We start from the raw sequence: 18,621 nt of genomic DNA on the forward strand, positions 1-18,621 counted from the left end.
AAAGCTGTAAACCAAAAAATAAAAAACACTCCAATGAAATGTACATACCACGCAAAACAGTAAACGGTACTCGACCAAAGCATACAATTATACAGGAGAGAGGGAAAACGAGACTTTATAAAGACATACAATTTAAAGAGGCATGAGGAAGGTGCGGAGCCGGAGAGCGCCCCGAGCGGGGTTCCCCCCGCGGTAGCAGCAGCGTGATCCCAGCAGACACCTGACGGCCGCCGCGCGGTTATCACCACTCGCCAGCCCTTGGCCGTGCTTTAAAATAGTCGCGTGATGTCATGGCCTAGCGGGAATGCGCCGCGGCCAATGGCTGCCAGGGATTGTCTGGCGCGGGGCGGTTTCCTTTTACAGTCTTTCCAAGGAGGCCTCGCGCACAAGTGCACATGATAACTCTCGCCAAGGGTGCTCGTGCCTCCTTTGCGTAGGCTTCGCCTTTTTTTCCCTTAAGAGTCTGCTTATCTGCGAGCAGCTGAACTTCGCCCGTTTGGCTCTGTCCTGCTCTACTCTGCCCTGGTGAGCGGCGGCTGAAGTGCACTTTAAAGCGTGCAGGCTGCGAGTGAGGACATTTGTGCATCACGCTCCCCGACGCACTGGGAAAAGCACCACAAAGTGGAATTTGGACACCTGTGCGAGTTTATTTTTGTTTAATGTTGCTGCTGCACCAACAGTGTCTGGAATAAGCTGCTGGCACATCTGCATCAAGATAAATCACCCTTCTGTCAGAATAGAACTATTTTTTATACATTCTCCATCTGCCTATTAATTCGGCTATAAGTGTCTTGAGGTGATTCAGTTCACAGAACGGACATACAACGCAGTTCATTCATTCATTCATCTGAAGTTGCTGTGAATGCTGACTCCGACAGCTCACGCACCTCTGCGTCCATAACTTTCTGCTTTTTTAGCTGGATTTGAGAGGTCATTTCTTTCCCTATCGTCCACGTTCGTCAGGCACGTCGGAGTGCGACCCACACCTTTGTTCCGGACTTCTTCCTCCAGGTCACCCAGTTCGGGTATGCCCATCTGCCACCAAGACGCTGCCTACCCTCGCTGCCAATGAAGCGCTTCGGCAGCCTGAGGGTCAAGAAACGCAAGGAGCAGGGCCGCAGCACAGAGCGGCGCCAGTCTGAGCCCCATACTATTATAGGTAAGAAAAGTCATTTTTGATTAAAATATATTTCCAAATAGACTCACCAAACTCTTCCTCGGTGTTATATTAAGGTCATATGTAGGAATTCTGATCAACCTATCTTAGCTGCTGAAGGTCCTGGCTGCAGGACTTTGATATCAAGGTCAAAGATGTCAATAGCGGGCAGGGTTGAATTAGCCTTTCATCCTCTTGAGTTTATAATGTAGTTATTATTCAATCGAATAAATGGAGAAAATTTGACCCAACCTGTCGATTCGTAGTTTGGAAAGGACATTACGTGCACGAGTACCGACAATGCCTAGTTAGCATTTGCTTGGTACTCTCAGAAAACAAATATTGTCAATACATAAAAATTAAAAAAAACATAGTACAATATGGGCTTTCTACCTCATCACCGTTCTTTCATCCATCCGTGGATGAAACACACGTCTGTCACTCACCTGGTACTGGATCACAGCTCGCATAAGTGTCCTTACATGCTCGGAAGCATGTAAGGGCAGCCACGCGCAAAGCGTAGCAGAGCGTGACAGAAGGCGCACTTTACACTCTGTCACGCTTCACACGGTGACCTTGCAATTTTTTTTATTTTTTTTGTGTTTGTAGACACATTAGAATTCAATTAATTTAATTGGGTAGCAGTGGTCCAATTTTTTGTGCACCTGGAAATATTTTCATTGTGAAGTGACCATATGAATTGTTTCTGCTATATAATCCTGCCAGCCTGAAGTGTGCCAATTTTAATATAAGAGAAAGGATTTTTTTTAAGAGGAAGAGGGGATGAGTTTTTGTGCTTTCTTTATACAGTGACTGTGCCAACATTTCCAAAATATTTAAATTATTTGTCATTACTGCAGTAAAAACAATTTGACATCAAGTCTCCTTATTCTAAAGAGAATTTATTGCAGCTAACGGATCACAGTTGTGTAGCAAACTGTGTTACCTTGGAATTCCCTCGCCTAAGTTTGTTGATATTGTAATGATTTTGTCCAGATAACTTATCAGTATTCTTCATCAAGTTTATTCTTAAAATAGTTTATGACCACCCCTGAGGTCTAACAATCATCAACATGTTCAACAGAATAAAATCCACATCTCCATTTTATAAACAAACCTAATACATAAAATAGCCCTTATCAGTACTCCGAGTCTGACTATGTTTAATTCTTGTCACAGTCTTTACTCGTGGCGCAGGTCTGCCACTTATATAGGAATTTTAAAAAAAATCCTACAGTGGCAGCTGCTTTCAATAGTAAGTGGTGAGGCAGCAGGGGTGATTCAATTCCTTTCCACTGTTTATCCTTTTTTTTCCAGTCGTCATTATGTGTTCAAATTATGTCTTCATGTTACCAACATTCAATGGAAATAGTGCCTTGTTCTTGTACCAAATGGAACCATATATTTCTGTGATGTGCATTCAAACGGAAACTGTTCTAAGTACACCACCTGCAAGGAAACACCCACTCGGCTCTATTAAAAGCTATTTGCTTGTTTAATTGAACTAGGCATGTGCAGAAGTTAACATCATTGTGATTATGCGCACAATTGTAGACAGTGCTTTCTTCGGTGTGCAACCAGGGCCGGACTGGCCGTAGCGGGCACTGGGCATTTCCCCGGTGGGCCGCCAGGGTGGGAACCGGTTTTGGGCCCCTGGGGGGCCATTTCTGTTACTGGGGGCCAGCAATATCGGCTCCCTGAAACAAAATCGGCCCAAACTGGCCCTTGCAAACAGCTCAGCAGCACCCCCTCAGCCCCCTCCCCCGAGCGGGGGGGGGGGCGGGCAGCGGTTTGCCAGGGCCGGTTTCGGTTCCCAGTCCGGCCCTGGGTGCAACATGCATGCGTAGTTTCATAAAAATAGGGCAAAAGGGCAAAACTGCAGAACTCAGAACATGATAGTCGAACTTCAGCAGTTTGCATATAAAAACGCAAGTGCAGATAGAAGAAAAAACAAACATTGGCAAAGCCAACAATCTTGGTGTTGGCCACCATCCTTTCGGCTTTCTCAATGCTTATTTGTTTTGTCATGATTTGTGGAAATTCTTTGCCGGAACAGCTGCTCGAAAAGCTAAAATATATTTTATGTCTGAAAAGCACACATTGCCATGTAAGTCGATGAAGGGAACTACTCTGTGATTGGTTGTGCTCTTTGTGAAATGTCAGAATGCCATTACTCAATCACTCACCTCAGTACACAGCGTTGTCAACTCGCTCGCCACACTACATTAACTATAACTCGCGCCTTTGCCATGCATTGCTTATACCCAGGGCCCCTGGAATTATACGTCGGGGAAGGGACAAATCATGCATCAGGATTAAGTAAATTATGTGGCAAGAAAAGGCAAATTATGTAGCGTAATGCAGCACATTTCGTAATAGTTCATTATTATGTAATTTTTAGGTCTCGCCTGACCCTGCGCATGCCCTGGTCTGGCGAGACTTCTTGAACGGGCTCCAAAAAGTGCTACCAGGCCAGCCTAGAGCTACAGTGCATGTGCGCGGGCGCGCGCGCAGTGCTTTACCGCGATTACTTTCACTTTCACGGCCGCACGGCCGCTTGGCATAGCCAATAGGTCTCGCTTTTGGGACCTTATAAGTATTTAGTTATGCAACTGTTGCATGGCTAAACACTTATAAGGTCCCAAAGGCGAGACCTATTGGCTATGCCAATGCTTGTTACACTTGTTAACTCTGTCTGGTCATTGGTAGCACCTCATTAGTACCAGTTTAACACCCAAATATAGCAATAAGCAATAGAAAGGTGAACAGTCAACCTTTGCAAAGGGCCTACAACTTTGCAGCAATACGTTTCGCAGCATTTTCTGTCAATTTTGTAGTTTGAACTAGAACCAATTTTTTTGTTAAAATCTGCAGATTATGCACCAGTTAATGGATTATGTGGAAAATGCAGCAAATCTTCAATTTTTTTTTAAAATGCCGCATAATCGCATAATTCCAGTGGCCCTGCTTATACGCTTGCATATTGCCTCACTTATACCATGTTAAATGATAGCATTCTTAAGAACACCAATCGCATGTCTAATAAAATGATTTATGAAAACACTCTGTATGGTAGAGTGGCGAGTTAAAGTTAATGCAGTGTGGTGTGTGAGTTTACAATGCTGTGTACAGTGGTGTGTGACTTACGATTATAAAAGGGTGGTGCATAAATTATAAATTCAAATTATGTCTAGCTTTAGAATTTGGATTGTTTGTGTAGTTTAAGTTGGCTTTGTATAGAAAGGGTAAATGATAAATGTAAGTTATAACTATAGAGTGGGGTACAGCGGAGTGGCATAAAGTGAGTGCAATGCAGTAGAGTGGCGTGGGGTATAGTGGCATAGAGTCAAAATGTGTACTCTGGAGTAAAGTAGAGTGGAGTGGTGTACAGTGCAGTGCTGTACACTGGAGTGGTGTACAGTGGAATAGCATATAGTGGAGTGGGGTGGGGTACAGTGGCGTATAGTGGAATAGCATACAGTGTTGTGTATACAGTGGAGTACAGTGGAATACTGTGCAGTGGAGTGGTGTATAGTGGAGTGGCGTAGAGTGGAGATGCATACAGTGGGATAACAGAGAGTGGAGTGGCGTAGACTGCAGTGGCATAAAGTGGAATAGTGTGCAATGGAGTGACGTAGACTGGAGTGGCGTTCAGTGAAGTGGTGTAGGCTGGAGTACACTCAATCGTCACACTTTATGTCATAATCAAGTTTGTATTGCATTCATGAGTCTATAAACTGTGCTAACAAATGGAAACAGATGCACAAATGTGGTATGCCTGTGTTAGTGCATTCAAACTCGGGGTGCAGCGGAGGCCCACACAGTTCCTGTGGTCTGGGGGTGCCCAGGGTTTCTTCTTTTGGAGGGGACCCCCTCATCCTCTAAGGCTAGCCATGTAATTGCTTGCCTTACAGACTGTTTGCAATGAAATGGAATAAGAAATAGTTAAACGCTCTGGAACGTCATTCTGCTCTCCCAAGTAGGCCCCTATAGGGTAAGGGGGGGGGGGCGAACCATTCAGAGGGCCCCCATTGAGGCCCAAGACCAATGAATGTCTGTGTGATCTGGGAGACACCGGGGTCCCACATCACATTCTGCTGGGGGGACCCATCATTTTGCGTTACGCCACTGATTCAAGCTAAACCTGTTGCTCTGCTTGTTTTTCCAGTTGTTTATTTCCTGAATGACCACATTGCCACCTCTAAGATGCTTTCATCCAAATCTGTTTCCTTTACTTTCAGTGCAATGCATTTTGGGATCTGAAATATTCCAGCATGTGCCATAGCGGCAGTACCGCAAAACGTAGAACGTAATTGGCTATGCAATGAACACCTGGATATTTAGGCCCATATGTGCATGGCTGATTTTCAATTGGCCTGCGCTTGAAAAACAGTGAGAAAGTGCCACTCAGAAACAATCAATTGAAGTTAATGCTTGCCGAGACCTTTCAAATCCATGCTTTTTAAATGTCATAAGCTTCTATGATGTACAGATTTCCGGTCCCCTTGTTTTCTTGAGTATTTGGTAATAAAAATGTGTGTAGTTTCAAGAGATCACTGCAGATCTCTAGTGTTTGAGGCCTGAACTTCTATTTTATGTGTAAACTAAGCTGCGGCTCTGCTGTGTGAGCCTTTGAGGTCAGAGTAGCTCTGCAGTCTGCCGCCAATTCTGTTGATTCACTCCAATTTCTCCCTCTCCTTCATCCCAAGAGTACATATTACTTTCCAGAGAAGTGCATAGGGGCATATTTACAAGCCCTTTGTGCTGCTGGTGCGTCACGTTTTGTGCTCCATATATACAAGGACATCTAAAGCCACCCTGCGTGGCTTTTCGCGTCCTTGTACATACAGCCCCTTTTCACGCAGCACCTTGCATGAAAGGGGTATTCCATGGGTGCTGCTGTGGGTGTTCCCACACAACACCCATGGAACCTGACACATTTTCAGATTTACAATGTTTCGTAAACCTGGGAATGCATCAGCATCCTCTGCCTCCCCAGGGGAGGCGTAACGAGGTATAACAAGGAGAAATACTTTTATTTCTCCTAGTTTTTTCCTCTTTCTATGTGTGCACACATAGAAACAGGAAAACAACTCAACATAGAAAGAGAGAAACACCCCTGCATTGACGCATGGCAGCCAATTGTGTGGCAGCGCAGGGGAGGGCTCAGGGATACGTCATATTGTTGTAAATATGGCTCATCCCTTCGCTTCTGAAGTAACGCAGCGCGGTGCAGCAAATGGGTTGCGGCACCGTGCTGCGTTACTTCATTGTAAATATGGCCCAAAATGCTTAGCTGGCAGGATGGCTCAGTGAGATGGCTGCTCACTGATAAAGTGTGTGGTGAACTACAGTTCATGAGTAGAATTACTGACGTGGTAGACTCAGTCTTCCATTCTTCAGAAGTCAGTAAATTAAGTACCATTAAACTAGGTAACAACCTGGTGCGGCTGGTACAGGTAAGAGCGGTGAGGAGGGGGTAGGGAGGGGGGAAGTCCACAGAAAACGTACTAGGGAAAATAAAATAAAAAATAAATAAAACGACTTACCTTGCGCTCACCGCATCGCCGAGTCTGCGAAGCAGTGAGCGCAAGGTAAGTGGTTTAATTCATTTTTTTATTTAATTTTCCTTATTCCATTGTCTGTCGACTTCACGCCCTGCCCCCACCCTGCTCCACTGCCCTTACCTGTGCCGGCTTCGCCTGGTAACAACAACTGCTATAGAGCTAAATAATGCAGGTTATTGTACCCACGACACTCCACACACCCTCCCCCACACACACAAGTACAAACACACAATGGCTAATTTTCTCCCCTCGTAGGTCTTAAATGCCTCCCAGTAGCACCCTCCTCCCTCAATCCACCCTGGTTCCACATTACAACACAAATTAGCTTTTCATTATGTAAAAAAGCTATTGGAAATGTCAGTGGTCATTTAGAACGTGCCAGGGTGTGTTGCATCACTGCCTTTAATCATACTGGTTTTCACAGCACAGCAAGACACTCTGTTCAGCAGTGACATTGCCTGGGGGTGGAATTTAGGGCTAAGCTTGCTCTAGTTACCAGATGCCCCCCTGTGGCCTCTGTCAAGCCTTAGTTCACAGTCAGTTCACCTGAGTCAGAAAGAGAAATGAAGGGAGAGGAAAGGGCGAGCACGAGAGTGATAGAGAGGTGAGAGAAAGGAAGATAGAGAGGGAGAGAGTGACTGAAGAGAAAAAGAAAGAGTGAGAAAGAGCAAGGAGGAGGGAGAGGGACAGAAATAACAAGACTGCGAGAAAGGAGCACTTTGGCTGAGTGACAGAACTAGAGAGAAAGGGGAGCAAGGAGAGGGAAGGAGAAAGTGAGGAGAGGGAAACAACGAGAGAAGGAGAGAAAGAAAGGGTGGGAAGAGAGGGAAGAATAACAGAAGGGGAGCTAGGGAGGGAGAGAGAGAAAAGGCGATGCAGGGAGACGGAAACTGCGTGTGAGAGAGAGAGGGACTTAGAGAGAATCAGAGAAAGCACCAGAGATTGGATGGGAAAGAGTGTGAAAGAGGTATACACATCTGTTAACATATTGACAACGCCAATGGGAAAGAAAATGTGTTTACAGATGAGAAGAGAGAGAGGTGGCGTGCTTGTGTGTGAGGGACAGCATGGTGAAGGTGAGATGATGCAAGGAAGTACATGCGGAAGAACAAAATAAAAAGACAGTGATGAAGTGGAAGAGATGATGTGTGAGATATCGAGATAGGAGGTTTGAGAAAGGCGTGAAGACAAAAAGTGTGTAAGTGTCTAACAGTGAGTGAATGAGTGACTGCTTAGTGAAAGGGAATGAAGGGGAGCATGGGAGTGAATAAGACACAATGAAGATCACCCCCCTTCCACTGAATGTATTAATTTTTTATTCACTGTCTCATGCTTTCAGAATTGAAACATTCTCAGTGTTACCTATCTACAACAAACTTGTTTTTACTCATTTCTCTGACGCAGCTAACAAGCATTGGCGATGGGTCTTGCTTGTTTTAGGTGTATATTTGTCGTGTGATCGGTCTTGATGCAATAAAAGAAAACTCAGTGAGAGGCACAGAAGTATTGGTCAGGTGGCATGCTGTTTAAAGCACAGGATTTTAGTTCACATGTTTTAAATCAATGCCTTAAAATTACATAGGCCACGCCTCTTGAAAAGGATTATTCATTGTGTTTCTTTGCCCGTGCCCCCTGCAAACCCCAAACACCCTCCTAAAGGCACATGTAGGTGGTTCTGGTCTATCAGCTTGCTACTGTCTCTAACATTGAGTCCAGCTGGACAACTGGACTGAACATTGCATGTAACTGACTGTGTCCTTTGCCTGACACTGTTGAAGAGGCACCATATCCCGAAAGACACCCCTGGATATCCATGGCATCTGTTGGGGTTAGTAACTAAGACCCATAATGGGTTACATCCTTTCTTTTCTTGGCAGCTAATTGTTGTAAGTGTACTATTCCATGTGCGCGCTTATAAAGCCCTCCTTGTAAAGTAGTGAGTGGACATTCAAGTTGTTAAATGCTTCTTAAGCTGTATGTTGTATTCTGAGTTTCTAAGCTTATGGACATAACAGCGCGTCCTCACTACCCCAAATTTTAAAGCCAAAAACCGGGACATGTCACAAAAATAGAAGAAGGACTACAATTTTACTTCAAGCCAGCGCACAGAATGACAGCGCTCCTCAGCAGAGAATTAGAAAACAGGCAGTTAGAACATACATAAATTGCATTTTTTAAACCCAGTACCTTGCCTGTTAATTAAATTGCGTTCTTGAAACAACTGCTAACTATCCCTGATTTGTAAAAAACTAAAGAAGCACCTCCCACCGTTTTCAGTCAACCCTCTCTAAAAACCGGGACAAGAGCTAAATTTCCTGAAATCTGTCGGGACAGCTGGTGAAAAACCGGGACCGGCCTGGCAAATCCGGGGCGCCCGATCACCTTACGGAGAAGGGCAAGTGCTCAAAGTGAGTTTTTGGTTATTTCAGTTTGAGTGCAATGGTTTTGTGGTGATGAGAAACCAGTGGTAGACACGTGCATCCCTACCAGCTACTGCTCAGCAACCTCCGACTGCCCCAGGACCCCCAAAATCCAAACAGTTAAGGTTTTAGGAATCGCTGCACTTTTGACATTTGCTACCGTAGTATTTTCCCTTATGTTATCTATTCCAGGCGACCATTCTTTTTTCTCAGCTTGTTGTATCATTCTTGCTGAACACTCCAGGCCTGTGGTAGTGATTGGCAGATCCAGTTCACCAAAGTATTTGGAGGACTTATCAGAATGAAGTCTTTGTCCACGATTTAGCTTCAACTTTTTGCAGGAGAAACCCCCATTTCTTCCCAGTAGATTTTTGATTAGGTCTTGTTTTGACATGCACTTCTTTTTGCTGCAGAGGGCTTGAATGCTTTAGGGGATGGCTGTTCAGCTTGATAAGGACATTTACCTTCCTCGCAGACTAATATCACTGCTTCCCTAACAAGCTTCTGTTATGTTGTTATGTCAGGTTATGTTATGTTGATTTGTATAGTGCACTAATCACCCGAGTGTATGCAGTCGCGTGCGCAGATGTGTAAGTATGTGGCCCCAAAGTGCCCAAAGTGTTTATACGAAGAGCCACGTCTTCAGCTTCTTGCAGAACTCGAGAAGTCAGGAGGCTCTGATGTGCTGAAGGAGGTCGTTCCATGTAGTCCATTTGGGGCCTATGACGGCCGGACTGGGAACCGAAACCAGCCTGGCAGTTTGCTTGCCCGTCACCGGATGTGGGGGGGAGGTATGGGGCGTTGCTACTGAGAAGCTCCGCTAGCGTCAAGCACAAGCACCGTGGCCGCCTTTGTTACAAGGGGCCGATATTGCAGCACTGCTGTAAAACCGGCCCCCAGTATCAGAATCGGACCCCATTGGCTAAAAACCAGCCCCGCCCTGTTGGCTTCTCGGTAAAACACCCAGTGCCCGCTACTGCCAGTCCGGCCCTGGGGCCTATACAGCAGCATCATGCACTAGTGTAATCGGGTGAATCTCCATATACATTGAAGGCAAGGTTTACATATTTATGAATGATCTGGAGCGGCTATCAAACAAATAGTTTGTGACTTTTGGTAAAACTGACATATGTTAAGCAAAGGGGCAGTATAGATGGGGGCCCACTGGTTTCCATTCCAGCAGGGCCTTCTCAGTCTCTCATCCTTCTGAGGTTGAAACATCTAATGTCACTGAGTTAGTAATAATCCATCATATCCCAAAGTGCCATGAGACAACATGGTTTTGGGTGAATACTATATAAATTGCCAGTACAATTTTTTTTTTTTAAACATAGAAATAACAGTACATCCACCTGGCAGCATAATGTAATTTATGATGATATGCCGCAAAATAAGCGTCCCTGAGGAAAGTGCTGATTAACTATATCCAAAATTAATCTGTAATTGTATCCTGATTGCTGACTGTAAATGCCTGAATAGTCGAAGTGATCTAATCACCCATTTGATGCAATGCCTCTCTCATGGATTCCGCGGCCAAAAGTTCGAATACCAAAGGGCCCACTCTGTTTTTCATCCATTTGAGATCAATAACATGAGTACCATGCAACTGGAAAAAAATAAACATCTATCTGTCACTAGCGCCCAGAGACCCCTCGGTGGGCATGCCTGCTCTATAAAACATCTCTTTAAGTTATTCCTTTGCTAGGATGACGTATGCTGCCATTAAGTCACAGATATAGCTTGATAATATTTCCTTCGCGATTTACAATTTCTGCCTTTCGAGAGATGGATTCACTCTGTAAGCGATGAAATGCAGGCATTTTTGTCAATATAAAACCATTTTAGCCGTGCTGGAATATAGAGCTTTTATAAACCTCTTTTTAGCATAAAATAGTGATTGTTGTAACTCAGGGCCTGAATTAGATTTCAGCAGGCGGGTTACTTCATCACAACGGTGATGGATATCCTGTCCGCCGAAATATAAATCCCATAATATCCCATGGGATTTATATTTAGGCGGATGGGATATCCGCAGTGCTTCATTTGTAAACAAACACGTGCCAGCGCTCTAGTCAGGAGGCCACTGCAGCTTGGACCACAAATTGCCCCTGCCATTCTGCCAATGATAGTAATAACACAATTACTAACCATCACACTCCTACAAGTGTGACAATTCGGACTATTCCACGCACCTAAAGCCATAAGAATGGCTTGGGCGGCAGGTAGTAGTAATTTACAATGTATATTGAAATTAATAATTGAGACAGCTCCACCTTGTGGCAGACTGTCATAAGCACTGGTGTTGACAATTAAGTGCTGTGCCGAACACTGGAAACCACCGGCTCAAATTAAGCACTGGATATTGGTGACAGAGTAATCTGTCCTCTGAAATCAAAATCAGGCCCTCAGTGTGCAAGGGAGATATCTGTTTCATCCTGCAGCACGCATGTGGAACTCTGTTTGCTTTCTAGTGGTTTTCCCCCCCCCACTCAGTTACCTGTTGCTGCTCTCCCAGTATTGGGGAGGGAATTTAATTTCTGCCTGTCCAAAAAGAAGCATGCAATAAATATGGCTACATATAAATAAAATGGACCAGTTACAGTAAACGCATTTGAATCTTGATGCATTGTAGTGTTTATTCCATGCCATGCAGCAGCAGGGCCGGACTGGGAACCGAAACCGGTCCTGGCAAACTGATAAGCCGACTCCATTGGGGGGAAGAGGGGATACAGCCGAGTGGTTTGCTAGGGCCAGTTTGGGCCGATTTTGTTAACGGGGGCCGATATTGCCGGCCCCAAGTAACAAAAACGGCCCCCCAGGTGCCCAAAACCGGCCCCACCCTGGTGGCCCACCAGGGAAATACCTGTGCCTGCTACGACCAGTCCGGCCCTGTGCAGCAGGTACATTGACAAAACCCACCATATTCAGATATGGTTATATTTTCTTTTTTTCCTGCTAAGCTTTAATATGGGCATTTGTCTAGCAGGATGAATGCAGACAATGCGGACCTTTAGCAGTGTCCTTTGTCAGGTGGTGATGCTGATGCTGTGACTGGAAGAAAGAGATGCCCTATTTGAACTTCAGGGTGAAACCAGTGCTTTAAATGGGCCGGTACTGTCCAGTACTGAGTACCAGCACTTTTGTATTTTGAGAGGGAGAGTACCTGCACTTCTCAAGAGAGACGTAATACTTTTCATTGGAGAGTACCGGCACTTCTCAGAAACAAACAGGTACTCTCATATAGAGTACCTGCTATTTTTCCTCTCAGGCACTGGATGAAACGATCCCTTGCAGACTTGTGGTCTAACGCATCTCACTCCCTGCAGCTTGTTGGTTTCAGAAGTACGCTGACAGTGCAGACATGTACAATCATTTCACTAATTATTGTTTTCAGTTCTGTGGCTTGTATCATTTAGCCAGCACTCAGATTGTGTGCACTAGCTTCTGCTCTGACGCATTATGGTGACGAATGCACAACATCCGATTCTGATGACGAGATGTTCCTCAGATTCCAAAACAGATGAAGGTGCTGTAGTGTGCAGTTCTGTGGCTGGACCACACACCGCGACTCCATGGACAGCTCTTGTGGGGCGACTAGATGACTCAATGAAATGCCGGAAGGCGCTGAAGGAAGTCATAATCCCTTTTTTGGGGTGCCTCCATGCCCTTCTGCAGGATCAGAGAAAAACAAGCTTATTTACAAGAAATACCATAATGAGAAACAGTTACGGTGAGGTGACAACAACCTTGTTTACCTGTACGATACGGCAAACACATGACAATGTTACAGTTGCATGGCATGCAGGCGAGCAAACATGAAGACATCGTATACAGAAGTTTCATTTAGGAGAACAACATCAAGTGAAAGCTAGAATTCACGAGCGGCGTAGGCCTTTATGGAGTGGAGGGACAACATGCATGGCAAGGGGCAAGAAATATTTTCAAATTTAGAAGGTTGCAAACTTAGAAAGAGAAACAACACCGAGAAGTAAAGATATTCTCCTTGTTGTGCCTCCATCAGGAAGACGTACAATATTGATGATTTACCAGGTTTTCTAGTCTTGGTAAATCTGAAAAAGTGCCAAAAAGCATAGGTGGATGCATGGGAGCACCCAATCTCCACCCATGGAACGCCTTGCCGGTGGAGAGTAGCACAAGGCAGAGATTTACGCTGCCTTGCATTACTCTGGATTTCCCAAACCACGCAAGGTGAATCTCTGTGAATCTGACTGAAGGATTGAGTTGCCCTTGCGGCACCCTGCCTGACGCAGGGGCAATGCAATCCTTTGATAAATCTGGATCCAGATCCCTTATCCCCTAACACGAGGTGTGCCATCTGGGCCAGGGCCTGCTTTTGACTCAGACTTGTAATTCATTCCAAAAGTAAAAGCCACCACCACCTGAAGCTGCTGCACAAAATCTTCACCCTGCTCCTGCTACATCACAGGATTGTGCTCGTCCTCGCAACCTGATTTCCCACCACCACTTCCAGATGAACCAGCCGCCCTGACAGTTAAACCTGGTTTTCCGAAACCTGTTGGCTTTCTGTCGGCCATGGTAAAAGCCCTCTGGAAGGAGCTCTACACACTTCTAAGGCCTCCCCCTCTGTCACTGTCCTCTGCTTCCACTCCACGTTTGACTCCTGGGCTCTGGGAGGCCTTTCTGACCTGTTATGAATCGGCCCGAGAGGATGTGAGGGCTCCACATTTAACATAGTGCATTAAAAAACAAATGTACCTCTGGTCATTTTCTAACCATTGCTGTACTATGCTTTTATAATCCGTTGTATTCTGGTAATTAAGTCTAGACCAAACCCCTCGAGCATTTTAGGTTGTGAAATAAAAACTCCCCACTGAAAGGCATGAAGGTAGCTAGTAACTCTTTGCACTGGCTCCATTTTAATAAAATGATTTTTAAAACTCCATACCATACAATGAAGTCATCAACAAGTAGGTTGAACCTCAAGGGTGCGGTTTTGCATCAGAAACCGAGCAGTGGAGTGGATTGCGTCTGTCCTGTCTCATTGTAGGCTTCCTTTTAGATCCTTTGAGGAGTTTTTAAAGTAATACAAATAAAAACTATGAAGTTAAAACTTGCTGTAGTTTTCAGAGTGTTTATAATTCCACTTCCAGATGTGCAGTCTAAGAAGTGTTACCAAATTGCATGACATCAGGTTTTTTCTTGCATCCCTCTCTGAGTCCTTGAATGCCTCCTCAGTTCCCAGGTTCTAGACCTGGACTTAAGGAAGTCTGACTGACTGCTCTATATTAATGTATGTATGTATGTATGTATGTATGTATGTATGTATGTATGTATGTATGAAAGTATGTATGTATGTTATTTATGTAGCACAACCCTAGCTGCAAAGCAGAGGAGCACTTACAAGAAATGGTTTTACAATAACAGAGTGCAGGGGCTGGGGACTGGTGTATTGTGTGCTACACTCAGGGAAGGGACCTGGGTGATTACGAATGACGAAGGGAACACAGAGGGAAGGGACTACAGCCGGGAAGATGGGGGTCTGCAGGAGGCAGTGGAGAAGAGGTATGGGAAGATACAATTGAGAACAGAGGGCAAGGTTGCAGACCAGGGAGGGGGTGAAGGCGAGGAAGAAGTAATAGTTGCGTTCACATAGATGAGGAGGCTATTAATGGGAGTCTTCTGGGCTACATGACGTCGCAGGGTACAAGGGGTTTATATTGAGTGTGCTTGGTAATGGGGTAGCGCTGCTGTGAAGAGGTCCTGCTTGAAGAAATTATCTGTCACTGCTCTTTGGAATCGGAGAAGGGATGCAACCAGGTGGAACCGGACCAGGAAAGTTCCACCCACTGGGTCGGTGGTAGGAGAATGCTTGACATCTTGTCTTCTCCTTCCTGAGTTTCCGAATTTCCAGTCTTGCTGCTGTGCATCTTTCATGTTCCTTTGGAGGTTTTGAACTTGGTTGCCAGTTACGGTCAGGAGTTGGATTTTGGTAGAATGCTTTGTAGACGATGTAGCCGCGTAGCAAGAGCCAGTCAAGATTTCTGAGATTTGGTGCCTCTCCAAAGACATTGACACTGAAGGCAGATTCCACCATTTCGACTTCTATTTTTTTGTCCAGAGAGTCTTTTTCCCACACGACTTCCACATTTTCAGCATGGAATTGTATAACTATTTCTCCCAAAACATTTATTTTGGTTCTACTCTACCCGTATCTGTTAATAATCATTGCCCTTTTGCCGTTGTGAATTGATCCTTTGTTTTACGTACTTTTTTTTACTTACGCTGTTGACAATCAAGCCTTTACAGTGGACCACAAGCGCCACATGATCATCCCCCAATCAAATCATGCATGCAGCACGAGTAACTGAAGTCTCAGACTGAGATCAAAGGTTTTGAGTGACAACAACATCTAGACAAACGTCATGGGCGTAGACCCTTAATTATAATGTTGGATTTGGCTATCAATCCCCAGTTTACAGTAGTGACAGATTAATGTGTTGTCTAGTTCTACTTTTCAATCTACAGGAAATAAAACAAAGTCTGCCCTCTTTTTCCTTTGCTCATTAGGACACCGTAGGGAGGACCACTGCTTTGTCAAGGTTGGATTATTTAATCAGTGTCTGCCCTGGTCTTCCAGTCTATCTACTGGCCAAAAGCCAGAGGGTGCAAAATCTGTCTGCTAATTTACTGAGATGTGGAAGGAAGTTTTGTCATGTTCATCCCACTTGCAATATTCAGTTCAGGAAGCTAGTGAGATTCAAGTAACTTTCTGGGGGCCACCCAACACAAGGCCTCCTTTCCTATTTGATTGGTTGGTCTGGAGGCGGGAGCCAGGGAGACGCGATCGTACGCAGATAATGGTGCGGGCTGAAACCTGCGGATGTTAGAGGTTTACAACTAGCAGGATGCCTTTGTTCGTCTATGCAGAGTGAATGTGGTTCCTCTGCACTAGACTGCCCTCTATACAGAGATGGGCGTCGAAAGAGTGGGCGGCTACCTGTCATTTAGGGGATAATGATCAATTTATCTCTCTGGATTTAGCACAGATACTATCACTTCTGTGTGAATTTATGAACTCTAGGACAGTAAGAGTGTCCTCCACTTAAGTAATGATGTGATGGTTGCTGTTCTTCATGCCTGGCCTCAAACTCTACAACTCCCTCCCAGGCCTCCAGCTGAAAGAGATTCATTGTGCTTTCCAAAGAGGACCCAAGAGCTGGTTTTTCCAGCATCTGTTTCCTGGGTAAAGCACTTCTAGATCAATTACAAATGGTTTTCTATCAAGAAAATGTAGCAAAGGTTATGTGAAATATCCACTCTTCATATCTCACTTCATATGCAACTTAAGGACCTTCCAAGTTCACTCAATTGCTGGTCCCTGACAAACAATACATTATCCCCGTCTACTTAAAGCAGGGGTGTACAACTTTGGTTTAAGAGGGCTGTATTGATACCACATTTTCACGATAACCACTGACGATGTAAAGGAGACCTTTTAGGTTTTCTGTGAATTAATTCATTTCATGTGCATATCCTGAAAGTTATCCATGAATCCAAGCCTCCCGTGTAAGCCACGCTTGATTTAAAACCAGTCAAAATTCAGTGTTCCGTTGAAATGCACACAATCAAACACAGACTGCTTTATTTTTTAAATTATTTTTTAATTAATTAACTTATGTTCTTATTTGGCCCTCACCCTTCTTCACAGTTATTTTCAGAGTGCTTCCAAAATAAAACAGAAAAGAGTCAGAAAACAATGGGAATCTAATGTTGACCGCTGTTCTCAGTTGGTGGCCGATCCCTTGGCTGATGTGAATAGATGTGTTTTTAGTCCACGCCAGGCTCATACGAAGCACTTTACAGAGGAGGGATAAGAGGTTGAGCTTTGGATATGGTGCATTCATCTGCTGATTATTTTATGTCCAGCATCGACCTAGACCTTCTGAGTTCACTTAAATTATATATATAATATACTTAAATGGGCTTTCAACAAGCCCTCTTTATCGATTGGTCTTTTCTGTCATTCCCATTTTCTTCTGCCCACAACAGAATACATCATAGGGCTATGGACCAGTCCACTTCAGCCATTGGCCAACTTTACTGCTAGAATAGCATTCCGCTCTTTCACAAGGAGCACATCTGCACACAAAGTAGTTCCTTTCAGTGCCAGAGATCATGAGATTAATATGGCAATGAATGCCTTAAAGACCAAACCTATTTTTGCTTTTAGCGATTTCTTTTTATATCGATGAAGGACAGGCAGCTTCACCAGCAAAATGTTTTTACAAGAACCATGACAAAACAAGTATTGACAAGGCTGGCAGCCAACTCAAGACTTACTGGCTTTATACTTTATTTGACAAGATAAGAGAGGGAGCTATGGCAGCCTTGAGCCTCGCTTGGGCCAAAGGTTTGACTCAGCATGGCCCTAGGGCCCAAGTGAAGAATGAACCACAGATGCACAAAAGAACAGCCCCCTCACCCTCTTCTTTAGTCAGCTTGGAAAAAGAAAAAACAGAAGCAGAGTCCTGAATAATGTAGGAGAGATGCTATTATTAGAATAAATAAGAAAGGTAAATTTAGTCCACTTACACGGGGCATTCACCTTTAATTAAATGCAGAATAAGATAATGATAAAAAAAAATTGCCTTGACTCATGCTCCTAAAATGTCACGGCCTTGACTCGAGTGGCCCAGTGCTTAATTTGAGCCAGTTGTTGCCGGTGGGGGACACAGCACTTATTTTTGGGGACCGGCACTTAATTTTCGGCATTAACTATTTTCCGGGAGCAGAAGAAGGAAAAAGCACACAATTCGGAAAGATGGAGGAAGAGAAATTTTTTAAAACCGTCACAAAGGGAGAAAGTAGGAATGTGCAAGAGAGAGATAAACGGGCAGGGAGTTTCTGGCAGTGGATTAAGAGCAGGGCCACTAGAATTATGCGATTGTACGGCCACGGCTTTTTTCACATATTTATCTATTTGCCACATAATCCACCATTTGCTGCATAATCTGAACATTTTAACAAGAAAAATTGTGTTTAGCTCAAACGGTTCCAAAGTTACTAAAAGCACAGTGGCACATGTTGCCATGCAGCGGAAGGCCCTTTGCAAAGCTTGACAGGTCACTTTTTCTATTGCTTATTGCTATATTTGAGAGTTAAAACTGGAACTAATGAGATGCAACCAATGCCCTGGGAATACTAACAAGTGTAAAAATTACAAAATAATGATGTAATAATACCATAAAATTATGCACTACATAATTTGCTTTTTCTTGCTGCAGAATTTGCTCAACCCTGCTGCATAATTTAGTCCTCCCCTCTCCCATAATTCCAGTGTCCCTGATTAAGAGCCATGAGGAGGATTGAAGACTGTGCAGCGTTGATATTCAGTGCACTGACATTTAATTGCACCGGCTGCAGGTTACTGAGCAGGAGCTTCAGGCCCCGGCACTCATTCTTTTCAAATTAAGCACTGGCTCGTCTCCCCTTTATG

At 44.4% G+C, this 18,621-nt stretch overlaps 1 protein-coding gene across 3 annotated transcripts in view; it reads left to right on the forward strand.

Moving 5' to 3' along the window:
• Nucleotides 1-431: 431 nt before the first annotated feature.
• PRKAG2 (protein kinase AMP-activated non-catalytic subunit gamma 2) overlaps nt 432-18,621 on the forward strand; it is a 679,831-nt gene continuing 661,641 nt past the window's right edge. The window contains exon 1 of one of the 3 annotated variants that reach the window (XM_085632017.1): nt 432-1,159. In XM_085632017.1, coding sequence (XP_085488143.1) covers nt 1,069-1,159 — 91 coding nt within the window. In that variant the 5' untranslated portion in view covers nt 432-1,068. The remainder of the gene's footprint in view (nt 1,160-18,621) is intronic. The other 2 variants (XM_085632015.1, XM_085632016.1) reach the window with 2 other exon arrangements.

The sequence above is a fragment of the Triturus cristatus genome, chromosome 10, assembly GCF_964204655.1.
Source record: "Triturus cristatus chromosome 10, aTriCri1.1, whole genome shotgun sequence".
NCBI lineage: Eukaryota > Metazoa > Chordata > Amphibia > Caudata > Salamandridae > Triturus > Triturus cristatus.